The sequence below is a fragment of the Peromyscus leucopus genome, chromosome 22 (assembly GCF_004664715.2).
Source record: "Peromyscus leucopus breed LL Stock chromosome 22, UCI_PerLeu_2.1, whole genome shotgun sequence".
NCBI lineage: Eukaryota > Metazoa > Chordata > Mammalia > Rodentia > Cricetidae > Peromyscus > Peromyscus leucopus.
The window spans coordinates 21,015,528-21,030,928 of record NC_051081.1 but is presented as its reverse complement, the minus strand read 5'-3'; the positions used below and the strand labels follow the sequence as shown (position 1 = coordinate 21,030,928).

At 42.6% G+C, this 15,401-nt stretch overlaps 1 protein-coding gene across 2 annotated transcripts in view; it reads right to left on the bottom strand.

Annotated features, from left to right (window-relative positions):
* Thada (THADA armadillo repeat containing) overlaps positions 1-15,401 on the bottom strand; it is a 294,070-nt gene that overhangs the window by 254,546 nt on the left and 24,123 nt on the right. For both annotated transcript variants that reach the window (XM_028892580.2, XM_028892588.2), the window contains exons 12-17: positions 13,995-14,146; positions 13,082-13,237; positions 12,012-12,134; positions 8,716-8,839; positions 6,133-6,290; positions 2,832-3,039 (exon numbers count right to left, since the gene is read on the bottom strand). In XM_028892580.2, coding sequence (XP_028748413.1) covers positions 2,832-3,039; positions 6,133-6,290; positions 8,716-8,839; positions 12,012-12,134; positions 13,082-13,237; positions 13,995-14,146 — 921 coding nt within the window. The remainder of the gene's footprint in view (positions 1-2,831; positions 3,040-6,132; positions 6,291-8,715; positions 8,840-12,011; positions 12,135-13,081; positions 13,238-13,994; positions 14,147-15,401) is intronic.

The window sequence follows — 15,401 nt, the reverse complement described above, 5'->3', positions numbered from 1 at the left end:
ACCTGGCTTTTTACAGGCACTGACAAGTTCACCTTAGGCCCCCAGGTGTGCACAGTCAGGACTCCACTGAGTCATCTGCCCAGGCCCACATCAGGGGTTTAGAACCAAAGGTTTTTCAGGGCTATCAAAGCCTGTTAACAATTTCTAGTTAAGACACCGTTAAAGAATGGAATGCATTCCCTTAACTGCCGGGATTAATGACATTCACTCTGACCAATCCTTTTAGATACCCTCTAGCTGAGTGTCGAACTCCAGGACTGTGTAGCATGGCCTATTTGACCAAAAGTGATACTTAGTAACGGTATAATCACGATACAACTCAGACACCATGCAATTCATACATTTCAAATGCACAAGTTGGGCCAGTAAGATAATTCAGTGGATAAAGGAGCTTTCAATCAAACCTGACAACCTGAGTTGGATCCCCAGGTCCCATGTGGTAGAAGAAGAGAAATCTACACTCTTGGGTGTATGCACACACACACAAATGCAATAAAAACTAAGAGTGTACAGTTGATGGCTGGAGAGATAGCTCTGGGGTTAAGAGCACTGACTGCTCTTCTAGAAGACCCAAATTCAATTCCTAGCACCTACATGGCAGCTCACACCTGTCTGTAACTCCAGTTTTAGGGGACCCCGACATCCATGGCAAAAACACAAATGCACATAAAAATAAAATAAAATTTATATATATATATATATATATATATATATATATATATAGAGAGAGAGAGAGAGAGAGAGAGAGAGAGAGAAAGAGTGAGTGTACAGTCAATTTTTTCCATTGTCAGATATATGCAAACACTATTCCACAACATTTTTACTGCCGACTGACACATATACACACAAAACTAAAACAGAACCCTTCACTCAGAAGCAACAGTCACTCTCCTCACGGTAATTCTACCCTTGCTCTGTGCTAAGTAACTACTGACTTGTTCTGTCCCCACAGATCTGCCTATTCTTAGCCAGGTGTGGTGACAGATACTGTCTATAATGCTGAAACTTGGGAAGCTGAGGTGGGGAGATCAGGAGTTCAGGACCAGCCTGACTACATAGCGAGTTGGAGGCCAGCCTGGGCTATATGAGATCCTGTCTAAAAAAAACAAAAAGAAAAAAAAAAAAGATTTGCCTAGTCTAGACAGATCATAAGTAGAATAAAATAACACATGACTGACCCCGATCACTTATCATCATGTTTTCAAAGTTCATCAAAGCTGTATCAATAATTCATTCTTTCCTATGGCTGAATAGGAGTCCACTGTACAGGCGGACACATTTTTACATATCCACTCAGCAGCTGATATGCACATGGCTTATTTCCACTTTCAGACAAGTCTGAATAGTGCTGCTACAGACACTCTTGTACAGCTCCTGTCTGGGTGTAGACTTTCATTTCCCAGGTGTTTACAGGCTGAAGGTTTGTGTGCACCCTCCATCCTTGCGGGGCATATCTATTTTCTCCACAACCTCCAGGACATTTATAATCTGGGGGGTTCTCCTTGGCTACCCCGTTGGAATGAAGTCTTTGTGCTCTGTGATTTCAGTCTGCATTTCCCTGCAGGCCGATGGTGCTGAGTGTTGCTCCCTGTCCTTGCAGTTTGCTTGTCTAGCAGGCATGGCGTCCTGGGCTCAGTCCCAGTGCTTCACTGCGTAACTGGGAAGGCAGGAGGAGCAGAAGCTCAAGATCACCCTTGGCTACGCAGCAAGTTTCAGGCTGACCCAGGCTACAAGAGCTCTGTTAAAGAAAGTAGGAAGTTGGGGAGGGAGGCTAAGAGTTGACTGTGTTATACAAGCATGAAGCTCTCAGCTGGAATCACCAGCACTGATACAAAGTTGGCATGGTGGCACACATATGTAATCCCAGTGGAAGGATGGGACACAGAAACAGGCAGAGTCTAGCAGAAATGGCAAGTGCCAGTTCAAAGAGCCTCTGTCTCAACAATTAAGGTGGAGCACTGGAGAGACAGCCCAATGCTATCTTGCTCCACAAGCATGTGGAGCTGAGTTCCAATCCGAGAGCTGGGTCCTGGCAGAGCCTACAACCCTAGCACTGTGAAGATGGACAGGAGGGTCTCTGGGGCTTCTGGCCACTGGTGCAGCTCCAGGTTCAGGGAGAGACCTTGTTTTGTGGGAAGAAACCCCAGAGTGATAGGACAGAACATCAAATCTTCTCTGGCCTCCATGTACATGCACACATGTGCACGCACCACACAAATGCACTCACAAACAACATTTCAAGTTTTAATGTTTTAAAATAAGGTGGAGAAGTGATTGAGGAAAATATCCCAACAAAGTAACTCTGCTCTGTTCAGACATAATGAGGATGGTTTATCTGTGGTCACAGCAGAACTATCATACAAAAACCGCACACTCGGAGTGGAGAAAGAAAAGATGCCCCTTTTGAAATGTGTCCATCAGTGTGTCTAATTACTTAGCATAAGTCTTCTGATTAGAAATAGGTGAGCATAGTGGCACACACCTTTAATCCCAGCACTCAGGAGGCAGAGGCAGGCAGATCTCTGTGAGTTCGAGGCCAGCTTGGTCTACACAGCTAGTTTCAATACAGTTAAGGCCATTAAACAGAGAAATCCTATCTCAAAAAACAAAACAAAAAAAAGGGGAAGGAAAAAAGAAAGACAGGAAAAGAAAAGAAACAGGTGTTAAAGAGGAGTAAATTATTAATGTGCATAAATGGTACTGGTGTTCTTATGTGCTGGCAAACTCTTAAAAAACAAGGAAATATGAAACCATTGGTTACTCTAAAGAAAAAGAAATTAAAATACAGGGTTTGCTAAGTGACAGCACAAGATCGCTTTCTCAATACAAACCCACTAACGTGTTCCTTTCCAGCACGGCAGCCTTCCTTCCAGCTCCACGTGTGGGCTGCTGTGCAGAGGCGGCAGTCAGGGAGGCTGGCAGAGCATCTTGCCATATTAGCAAGTTCAGCAGGTAGGAGGCTGTCACACAGTCGTAGGGTTTGGCGCTGGTGCTGAGCTCCAATGCTGCCTGGAACAGGGCTTGCAGCTTCTCAGAATCCTAGAGCAGAGCACAGTCTCGGTCACCACGGCAGAGAGGAACTACAGTGTACTTAAGTCCAAACACACCTCTGGCTGGGACTCATTGAGAACATTAATGACTATGGACTGCTTTTCTCCATGAACACAGGCTACTTCTCCTACAGTACTTGGTGACGGTCATTAATCACTTCCGAGATAAAGACCTTGAGTATAATTTCAATTAGGAAACTCAGTCAGCAAATGGATACTGTTTCCCTGTGAATTTGCTAGGCCTCCAAGCCAGACCACCTCCATGTGTCTACTCAGAGCACACATCTCAGTCAGCTTCATTTCTCTCCATTTCATCTCAACACCACATTCTTGTTCTTTCCCCTTTTCCCTTCCCACAGAACTGGTTGCTTGAATGACAGAGACAAAGAAAGGCTCCTCATGGTAAAACTCCACACATGAGTGGAGAAGAAAGGACCAGATCAACCTCAGAAACTTGGCATCCAAACTCCTACACCTGTGCCTCAGTTAAGTCTCCACCCATGTTGTGCTAAGGAACACAGAACAAGGGTTAGGTCACTGTAACAATCAGGGAAAGGCACTGGGTTGACAATGGGAGACATGGGTCCCAGTCACACAGCTGACAAGCCTCATGGTCATCAAACCACTCTGAATATCAGTGTCTAGTTGCTCAGTAATATTACGATTCTTTTTGTATTGTTCCATAACTATCTAATAAGAGGAGTTAGAAACTCCTTTCTGGATTTGATTATTAGTACACTGACATTCAATGATGTCTAACAATTTCAAAACAGTAGATAGCAAATGTATTGATTTGCATGTCAGTTGATTTTTATCTAAATTCTTTTCTACTTGACATTTAATTTTCTGTAACCTAAAAAAAAAACTTTTAAATAGTGGCCAAATAAGTAAAATCTAAACAATTATCAGAAGGTACTAAATGAACATCTAAGTCATTTTTCTAACTGAGAGTAAAATCTTAAACTATACTGCCTATAAATCAGTAAGAAAATAAACAGCCTTAAGAGGTCAGCCTGGTCTAGAAAGTGAGTTCCAGGATAGCTAGGCCTATTACACAGAGAAACCCTGCCTTAAAAAACAAAACAACAGGTGATCTTTGTGAGTTCGAGGCCAGTCTGGACTACAGAGTGAGTTCCAGGACAGACTCCAAAGCTACACAGAGAAACCCTGTCTCGAAAAACAACAACAACAAAAAATAAATAAATAAATATTAAAAAACTGAGAGCACTTTTATCCCACTTGGATCAAAATATTAATACAGGAACCTAGAGATGGCTCAGTGCCCAACAACTTGAGTCAGATCCCTGGAACGCACATGGTAGAAAAAGAGAAACACCTTCGGCAAGTTGTCCTCTGACCTACACACACACACCAGAGACACACATGCACAAATAAATGAAAATGTAATTCAAAAACGTAAACTATTAATGCACCATAAATACATAGGATTTGTAGCTCCACAGAGAGATAGGCAGTAAACCAGATGAGTAGTAAGGGTATATATCAGAAACACATGCCATTATGAACATGTATTATACACACGGTACTAGAGAGGTTAAGCAAGTACTCAAGGAATACTTAAATGTTAACTTATACTGTCCAAAAAAAAAAAAAAATGACATACTACAGAGTACATAACCAATATTTTAAAATCTTCCTTTAAATAGGAGGCAGTCTACTCTTTTATTTAAATCACATTTATTTATTTGGGAGCAGGCCCTGAAAGGACGTGCACACACTATGGCACTTACATGGAGGTCAGAGGACAACTAAAAGAATTGGTTCTCTCCCTCTACCATGTAGAGGTCAGGGACCAAACCCAGATCACAGGCTTGGTGACAAGCACCTTTACCTACTGAGCCATCCTGCCTGCCCCATTTTAAAATCTTAAATGTTTATGTCAATGGCCGCTTTACTAACACAAACAAGACCAGACACTATAACAAAATCCTAACTTACACCATGTGGGGCAGAAATTTCTTAAATCTCACAGTATCTCTATGGCAAGCACATGTTTATGGAATTAAAGATGCAGAGGTCCTCTCAGGGCCTTTCACAGATTCTGTAAGAACCAGTTCTTTCTACAATTTACCTTCTCACTCCAGATCCTCTCAAAAATTATTCGAAAGGAATGAGGCAGAGCTAATGATAAAAGGCTCACTCCAGATACAGGCAGATCCTGGGTAGCCATTCCTAACCTGTGCCCGGTCAGAACAGTGACACCGAGACCCTGTGATGTCATACCAAAGACTTGGAAACAGCACTACGGTGCTGTCTTGGCTGGCATTGCTCCTCTGAATCCCACATCTCTAAGATGATGTAAGGCTATATGGCACACCCTAAATATAACCTAACAGCTGCAGCCCCCCCTCCTCAGGCCCCTTGGCCTCAGAGGAGTGCTAATGGAAGGCTCTAGCAAAGCTCTACACCCACTATGTTCCTGGTGAGCCCCATCCCCAGAGTAAGTTCAAGAGGAGAGTGCCTGGCTAGGTGTCCCCTGCAGACCTACCCTCCACTGTGCCTGTACTCCTCATCCTATCTTGGTTTCCTACCCCGAGGCAGGAAAAGCAGTGTCCCGGAGAGGGCTGGGGCCAAGCGCCTCTGCAGAGAACTGCTGCTAACCTCAAATATTCTGAGGTGTCAGTCTCGGTTTAGCTATTGCTTATTGGAAGACCAGAAACACATTCTCTACCTCATTTACACTCAGCTTCTCAATCTTCTAATCAGGAAGATTATCTTCAAAACCTCAAAATTACTGTAAGTGATATGTTTTGAGCAAATATTACAAGCCCAAAGGAACTATGGAGACCACATAGCTGAAATCTACCAATAATCTTGTAAACAGCAAAACCTACTGCCTCCTACACCTCCATTTCCATCAAAGCAATTTAAAAAAGTACAGCTCAGTGATGTGGATTTTTACCATTTCCCACCCTTGCTAGACCAGAGACAGATAGAAACTGAAAAAAAAAATACTCAAAAGACCTAAGGATTGGCAAAGAGCTCAAACAAGTGACTGTTTTCCCTAAGCTAAATAAAAACTCTACAAACACACACATTTACATAGGTAAAGTCCATATACCTGGAACTGTCCAACTGTTACCGACGACGACAGCTTCATCAGAAGGCCAAATGCTAAGGTTTTCACTTCTTCAAAAGTACTAGTAAAGCATTCCATTAGTATTTGGAAACGGCCAGCATCAATATCATGGTTCAGCTGATACACTGTCTGGATGTTACCTTAAAATTTTAAGTAAATGAAAATCTCTTAAAAGTGAATAAAAAAAAAATCAACTGCCCAAAGTTATCTGGTCAAATATTTATATAAGATCAGTACAAAAATTCCTACTTCCTGCTTTACCCACAATAACATTTCACTTCATCCTTTACACAGCATACACTATGCAAAATAGCATAAACTGCATCTCTTCAAATGAAAAAGTTAAGAATATGAATCTTCTTATAACGTAACGTAAAAAACATTTTAAAATGTTTTTAAATCTTAAATATGAAACACATTTTTAAGACTTAAAAACATTTTATTCTTTTCCAAAAGGTATGAAAGATCTCTCAGTTACTTTTAAAATAAAAATGAACAAATAAACTTAGGAACACATGTTTTTAAAAAACCTTCATGGCGCTGGAAAGATGGCTCAGTAGTTAAGAGCACTTGTGCTCAGGTTCAGTTCCCAGTAACCACATGGTATCTCACAGCCATCTGTAACTCCAGTCCCAGGAATCCAATGCCATCTTCTGGCCTTAGTGGGCACCAAAAAGACAGAAGACGTACATACATACATGCAGGTGAACATTCATGTACATATAATAAAAATAAATCTTAAAAAAAAAAAAAACAACTTACTGACCCAGGCTGGGTGGTAGTGGCACACGCCTTTAATCCCAGCACTTGAGAGGCAGAGGCAGGTGAATCTTTGTGAGTTTGAGGCCAGCCTGGTCTATAGAGCAAGATCCAGGACAGCCACCAAAACCACACAGAGAAACCCTGTCTCAATTTAAAAAAAAAACAAAAACAACTTACTGACCCAAGATCCAAAGTCTTAGAGTCAGTTGACACAGAATGACAAGCTTGACACATCCTGTGATCTTCTTATTTGGACCCATACCAAATTCCAGGGATAAATTCCACATGGTTGTAATGCACACTTTTTTTTTTTCTTTTTGGGGAGAGACAGGTTTCTCTGTGTAACAACCCAGGCTGTCTTAGAACTCACTCTGTAGACCAGATTCACGAAGATCCACCTGCCTTGCTCCTGAGTGCTGGGATTAAAGGCATGCGCTACTACCGCCCAGTTGAATACATTTTTTAAGTTATTTATTTGTTGATTTTATGTGCATGAGTGTTTTGTCTACATACATGTATGTGTACCACATATGTTCCTACTGCCCACAGAAGTCAAAGGAGGCATGAGATTCCCTGGAGCTAGAGTTATGGATGGCTTTGAGTTTCCATGTGGGTACCAGGAATAAAACCTGGGTCTTCTACAAGAGCAGGAAGTACTCTTAACCATCTTAACCATCTCTCCAGCTCTGTGTTCAATATTTTTAATATGCTGCTGAGCTTTGTTTGCTGTAGTATTTTTTAAGATTTTCTGCAAATGTATTCATAAGAGATAATGGTCTACAGTTTTCTTACACAGGCTTTATTTTTAATTTTTTTATTGCATTTATTTATTTATGGGGACCTTGGCACACACATGCCATGGTGCACATGGAGAAGTCAGAGGGTGATCTGTGGGAGTTAGTTCTCTCTTTCCACATGGGTGTTAGGAACTGACTGAAGGTCGGCAGGCTTGGCAGCAAACCACTGAGCCATCTGGCTGGCTCTTCTACAAAGCCTCATTTGCTTTTCTAATGAGCTTTACAAAATGAGTCAGGAGGTCATCCTCCTCTTCAATTTTGTGAAAGACTATGAGAAGGTATAACCGTAAATATTTGGTGGAATTACCAGCAAAGCCACTTGTCCTGGACTAGAATACTTTTTGATTGTTTATTCATTTTGTGACAAGGTCTTGGCTAGGTAGAGCAGGTTGGCTTCTAATTTGAGGTCCCCCTGCGTCAGCCCTTCAAGTGCTAGAATTAAAAGCACATATCATCATACCCAGATGCTAGGAGGTTTTGATTACTGCTTTAATCTCTTTACTAATTACAGAGTTCTTTTTTTTTCATATTTTTTTTCCTGGAATCAACTTGTACATTTTGTGTAGATAATTTACTTTGTTGGTATGCTATGTTGTTTGCACTACAGATTGTGATTTCTCAAGGTGTGGAAATCGTCAAGCAGATGGCATATATGAGAAACCACACTTTAACCACAAGGGCTCATTCATCTCTTTATTAAATATAAGATAAAGCATTATGGTTTTCATTTTAAACTTAACAGATGAAGCCCTTTCTTATAACAGTATAAACAAATGTGGCACTGAGGTACAGGAAATCTTGGTGAGGTAAGCCGAGACGATCCATGAAACATGGCAATATGTTTGGCAGACAGTGACCAACAAAAAGAGGAGACAGGTTCTTTCCCATCACCCTTTACTAGCAGCTTTAATTAGGTCCAAATGAGAGCTATGTAGTAAAAGAAATCTATAGAAAGACAACAAAATGCTGACCAACTGTATGTTTCCCGCACATTGTTGAAGCTTACCTTCTACGACAGGGAACACTTCAGCTACTGATCCTAAAATGCTTAAAGCTGAAAACCTAGTTGAGTAGGAAGATCCAGGAAACAATGCTTCAAAAAGAATGTTGCAAACCGATGACATGAAATTCTAAAATTAAAAACAAATTACAATTAAGTATAATTAAGTTAACTGGCAGTAAGTACTTCTGTTCCATTTAATCAAAGAGTGAAGACTCTTTGAAGCTGTCCTAGCTGTTTGATTATTCAGCTTGGCACCTACTGGAGTTTGGACAGTTTATCCCCTAGAGGCCCACATGCTTCAAGTTTGACCCCCAGTGGGACAGTATGAAAGTTAAGAGGCAGGCCTGGTGGAAGGAATTAGGTCTAGGGCACTCCACCCCTAGGAACTGATTAGTTCCGTCAGGATGAATCAGGTTACTTTTAAACTGTTGGTTTCCATGGGAACGGCTGTTCCACTGCAGGTTTATTTTCTCAGCTTGCTCTCTTGCCGTCACTCCTAAGCACACGCTGCTCCCACACTGCGTCCACTACTCTGCGTATCATGGCATGGCCAGGGAGCCCTCACCTCTGCTGCTGGATCTTTGCAGCCACTCACATTCTTCCTCACAGCCTCCTCACAACTTTCCAAAGGACCCTCCCCAGGCTTTCGACACAGCAACACAACACGGGCAGTACTCAGGGCACAAACTGCATCAGGACCTTACTGAACCTTGTCTTCACAGATTCAGCGATAAAACAACAAGATCTGTTCAGGCCTGTCTGTGCCAGGGCTTGATGAATCCTCACTTCTCCAGACACAAGTCTTCAGGCATCAGGGGTATGCAGCTTTCCAAAGTTTTATAGTAAACAGAGAAATAGCCAATACAGACTACTAAATGGACTGCGACACAATTTATAAAAACATCTAACTTGCTATGTAGCAGAGGGTGACTTTCAATTTCTGATTCTCCTGCTTCCACTTTATAAATGCTGAGACAATAGGTATGTGCCACCATACCCAGTTTACAGATCCCACATATCCACATGATGGAGCCCACACCCAGGCTGGGATCCCACACGGGCTTTATGCACGCTAAGAAAGCACTCTACCGATGGAACTCCATGCCCAGCCCAGGCCCTGGCTAACTCACGGTTCTGAGTGAGATTTCCAAATACCCTAACCCTACAGGCACTCTCTCCATCCATTCCACAGTCGGTCCCTATAACTCCCTCCTGCCTTCCACTTGCCATGCTTACTCACAAGTGAGTTCAGTTCTCCAAGTCCTCCTATCACACATATACCAGCCCCCTTAGGTGGGGTACTTCCAGTCAGGAGCAAGTCTAGCCTGGGGTACTGACTGGCTCTACACTCGTGGCTGAGGTCACTCAACCTTTTAAGCTTCAGTTTTCTCACTCGTTACAGTGGGATAAGAGTGCTTAACCCACAGCCTTGTTATAAAAGAGGAAACAAAACACAGACAGGTACACAGTGCTTGCTAAGTGTGAAAGTACTCTGGACATTAGGATTGGTTATTAGGTAAGAAATACCTCCAGTACCCTAACAGACAGCTTTATCAACTAACAGCCTCCCCTTCTCCCTCGGCACTTGGTCTGTAATTGGCACTGGGCCTATCTATCACACACTGCTGGCACCCACTGGAATGATGATGGTAACACAGAGCAAAGGTCACAACCTCCAAAAGCCACAGACTGTTAAGTTATAAGAAATGATCATAACCACAAGACTGACTCTGATTAAGTCTCTATTGTTCAAAAAAAATGACTATCTGTTGGGTGTGATACCTATGACTACACTCATAGCTCTGAGGAAACTAAGACAGGAGGACCACAGTTTAAGGCTAGCCTGGGCTACACAGTAAGACTTTGTCTCAAGAGAGAAAAAAGGAGTATCTAAGCCAAAACTAAAACAAAAGCTTTTGTGAAAATCTAGACTCTCAATCCACACAGTAGACTTTTATGTCCCTAAGCGGTTAAGTGACATTTCATAAATGCCATGTCACTCCTTTCATTAAGAGGCAAACGAGATATACACCCTCAAATCCAGCAATGATCTAAGAGAGGCCAATACACATCATACTCACTCTCACACACAGGACAGGGCTCCAAATACACTCTAAACCACTCTCAATGGCTTCTAGTGAGACTTTCTTTTCAAGACAGTTTCTCTGTGTAGTTTTGGTGCCTGTCTTGGATCTCGCTTTGGAGACCAGGCTGGTCTTGAACTCACAAAGATCCACCTGCCTCTGCCTCCTGAGTGCTGAGATTAAAGGCATGTGCCACCACCCCAAAACTTTTTATTTTCATTATTTTATTTATTATGCATGTATTTGCTTGTAAGCACCAAATGCCACTGTGCCCATGTGGAGATCAGATGACAATTTTCAGGAGTAGACTTTCTCCACGTGGATTCCAGGTATGGAACTCAAGATATCCGGCCTAGCAGCAAGCCCCTTTGCCTGATGAGCCATCTCCTCAGCCCCCGTGAGTGTCTACAAAGGGTTGGTTTTCTCATTTAACCCTCAAAACCAAGTTGTTGGGGATTTTAGTTTGTTTGTTTGTTTGTTTTGGTGATTTTGAGGTTTATTTGTAGGGTTTCATTGTTTGATTTTGAGACAGAGCTCACATGGAGCCCTGGATGACCTACAAAACAGGAAGGTGGGAAGACGGACAGGTGGGTACGGTGCTTGTTATACGAACGTGAAGACCAGAGCTGGATCCCTACACCAAAGCCCAGGGTTACAGTGCACACCTGTGATCTCAGTCCTGGCCCTCAGAGACTAAGGAGGCTTAGGGCTTGCTGCCAAGCAGTAGCTGAATCAACAAACTCCAGTCAGGAGAGACCTGGCTCAAAAAGTGAGGTGGAAAGTGATCATGAAAGGTACTTCCTATCCACCTCTGCCATCCACACACACGCACTCATGACCACATACACAAATGTTCTCTCCGTGTGGTCGGTCACACACAGCCACAGCCGCAGCAGAGTCTTCCGCCCTGTGAAGAGGTGGACTTTGGAGGTACCAACTAAGCAAAGGTCAGGAATAAGTAAACTGGCCCCACCAGAAGCGAGCTCCTGAGGTGACCCCAGGTATGCCACTGTGCCACTCAGGTCCTCAAGTACTGCACTGCTTCCACACCCCAGGGACCTCCAGTGGAGTGCCCAGGTCCAGAAGGACTATGTAACACCCAGCATGACCAGGGAAAAGCACCAAGCACGAGTCACCAAGAGATCTGGCTGGTGCCCTCCGGTGCTTATTCACCGTGTTTGGTTTGGGCGGCCCTGTGTCCGGCACATCGCCTACCTTATACTGCTGTAAAGACACGGGAGGCCGCTCTCGGCTGCACTCGTTCTCTGAGTCAGGGGGGGATTGCCTTTGCTCCAGCTTATAAAGTACCTGAGAACTTTCTTGTATCCTACAGAACAACTTTTAAGGAGAAAAAGACATTTTTAAAAAAGTATGTGAACCACACAGTATAACATCAGCCTGCAGGGATAACTTAAGACGAATGGAGTACCTGGGTTCTCAAATCTTAAAATCTGCGGTTTCTTTTTGACATAAAATTAACATTTCATAGTTTTACCAAAAACAACAATCAAAGCAGTTTTCCCATTTCCTTTAAACTGGTGTGACCCTGAAGGTAACACAGTCATCTCTCTCCCTTCCCAATTCCCTACCATAGATGTACTACACAAATGATTCAAGATGAATTACCCATGAAACTGCCATCCCGAGGTGCTTACGAACCAAGTGCTTCCTTCCCCCGTCACCAACACGCTCTTCAAACCGCCCACGCCTGGACATTTTTTTTTTTTCTTTCCAAAAAAGAGCCTGGGCTGGTGAGATGGCTGAGTAAGGGTGTCTGCCACCAAGCCTGATGACCTAAATCTTCTCCCAGGCAGCAGACAGAGAGAACCAACTCCTGCAAACTGCTTTCTGACCTCCAGAACTATACCCCAATATCCACGCCTGTCCCCTAAATAACTGAATAAAATGTTTTAAAATAATAGTTTTAAAGAGGTCAGAGTTTTTATTTTTTTTTTGGGGGGGAGGGTTGAAATAGGGATTCTCTGTGTAGCCCTGGCTATCCTGGAACTCACTCTGTAGCCCAGGCTGGCCTCGTACACACAGAGATCCGCCTGCCTCTGTCTCCCAAGTGTTGGGATTAAAGATGTGCATCAGTACTGCCTGGCCCTGTGTGGCATTTTAATCACACATGTAAGCTTGCTGAACTCAGGGCAAGATGCTGGAGCCATGCAGTCATGTGGCAGCCCAATACCACAACCACTCCACACTCGCCCCAAATCTGGGACCTTCTAAAAAAACCATTTCCAGAGCAATTATTACTTTCTCACTCTGCTGAAAAAGTCTACCTTTTTAAGGAGCGAGCAAATCTGCTGCCGCTCCCCTGGAGACTGGCTGTTGAGATTGTATGTGATAAAGAACTGAACCCACTCCATTTCTTCTGTAGAGACCACTTCTGTGCTCCGATTGCTTTCACAGAGCAAGCCGAGTGTATCGATCCGCACCTAAAACACACCAAACAATAAAGGTTAGTTTTCCCATGAAATAAGAAAAGCCTAGAATACTTCCAACATGGTATCTGTGTAAGCTACCAAGGAAAAAAGTAAACTGCACGTTGACCACATATACCTCAGAAAGGTTTCTTAATCCAAAGCACCTTGAGTTAACTTTTTATAAAACTGTCCCTACATGTATAAACTGAGGCTATGTACATTCACAAGCCAAAGCCTTATTTACATAGCACTCAGCTACATCCTCTCTTGTCTTCTCAGGGCTACCTCACTCCAGGCCTTCACAGCTCACATCTAGCCAACACTGGCCTGTCTCCTGGCTTCCTTTTGCTCCTAGAATTTCATCTCTGACTCCAATGACAATGAACAAGCCCACGCAATTGGTAACTGGGAACCAATGACATCATCAGTCTAGCACCAGAGCTTTCCCAAACATGACCTTGGCTTCCATTCTGTGTGCTATTCTAACACTCCACTTCCTAACCAGCCACCACCTACACTGATCAGGCTCTGCTAAGCCTTCCAGACAAAGCCCCTTACCAAAGGCCCTTACTGACATCTAGGCTGTCCCTCAGAGCTGCAGGTTCTTGATGTAAGCTGTTGGTGCTCCCCAACTGGACACTGCATAGACTAAGAACAAGGATGCCACTGTCTACTACCATAATGGACTCCCCTACCACTTAGCCGCCAACAGGACTCCTAAAGCAATCAGGCTATCAGGGACTAATGTGTGCAACAGAAGGCTCCTTACTTGGCAGTGTTGGTGAATTAAGCCTTGCTTTATCCGTGCACCGCACACAAGGTTCTCCCAGGCATGAGTTGCAGACTGAAGATGTCCATGAGCTCTAGCTGTTCGGAGACATGCCATCAAAGCTCCCAGAGCCCCTCTGCGATTACAAGACCCTAAGAGAGAGAAAACTGTTCTTGTCTTAAAGGCACAATAGCAAAGACCATTCCTGTGCTATGCAATGACTATGACATGCTAACTTTTATGTTCCAATTAATATTAAATTTTAAACTAAATTCTAAGAAAATTAAAGTGCTTATTCTAAAATAAAAATGACTGAATATAATTGTCCATGCCAATAATTTCAAATAAACGTAATTATATTATAAAGAAATCATAACTTATTCTCTAACAATTTTACTTTTGGCCTTAAAACTTAAAGAAATCTACCATTATGTGAATTAGAGGAAAAACATCAAATAGAAAAAAGTTAAAACCATTGTACAAGAGTAGTAGAAACAGTGTGCTAGTTCAAAGATTATTATTTTCTTGAAAATAAACACTGACCCTCCACATGTATTTTGGAGCTGTTCTCATTTATAACGAACATAAAATGTGGTCCACAAAGACCTCCTGATTTCAGCAGAACATCAGCCTCTAGAAAGCTGTTCTCTGAAACAGCACAAGAAGCTGAGGCTCTCAGGACACCTTACCCAGAACAGACACACACTAACATCAGGACAGCTTCACAAAGCCATAGCCTCAGGTGGCCTCTCAAAATGCAAGAACAACTATTCAAGATTATCAAATAATACATTGTTTTGTGTACAGAAATCAAAATTTCCTCTCAGAATCAAGTTAAAAAAATTTTGAGACTTCCATGTTGAGGGTTAACATTTTATATTCATTTTCAATCTAACTATGTATCTATGTATTTAGAAAGTATCATGCAGTCATGACCTACCTGGAACTCACTATGTATATACTAAACTGGCCTTGAACTGGAAGCAATCCTCCTGTCTCTATCTCCCAAGTGCTGGAATTAGAGACATAGACCACCACATATGGCCACACGTTCATTATAAACCATGATTCCTTAAGGACTCCTAGGTTTCAGTGGGATGTTCCTCGTATCACTACATAGTTCTATTTTTTTTTTCTTCTTTGTTTTGGGTTTTTCAAGACAGGTTTTCTCTGTATAGCCCTGGCTGTCCTGGAACTCACTTTGTAGACCAGGCTGGCCTTGAACTCACAGAGATCCACCTGCTTCTGACTCCTGAGGGCTGGGACTAAAGGCATATGCCACCATCACCTAGCTCTAGCTCTTTTTTTTTTTAAGTTGTGGAAAACTCACCTGTTTTTATTAAGCCTGCCTAAAGCAATTTTAATTGCTATCTTAATCACCTGGATAAGAAAATTATATAAAATACA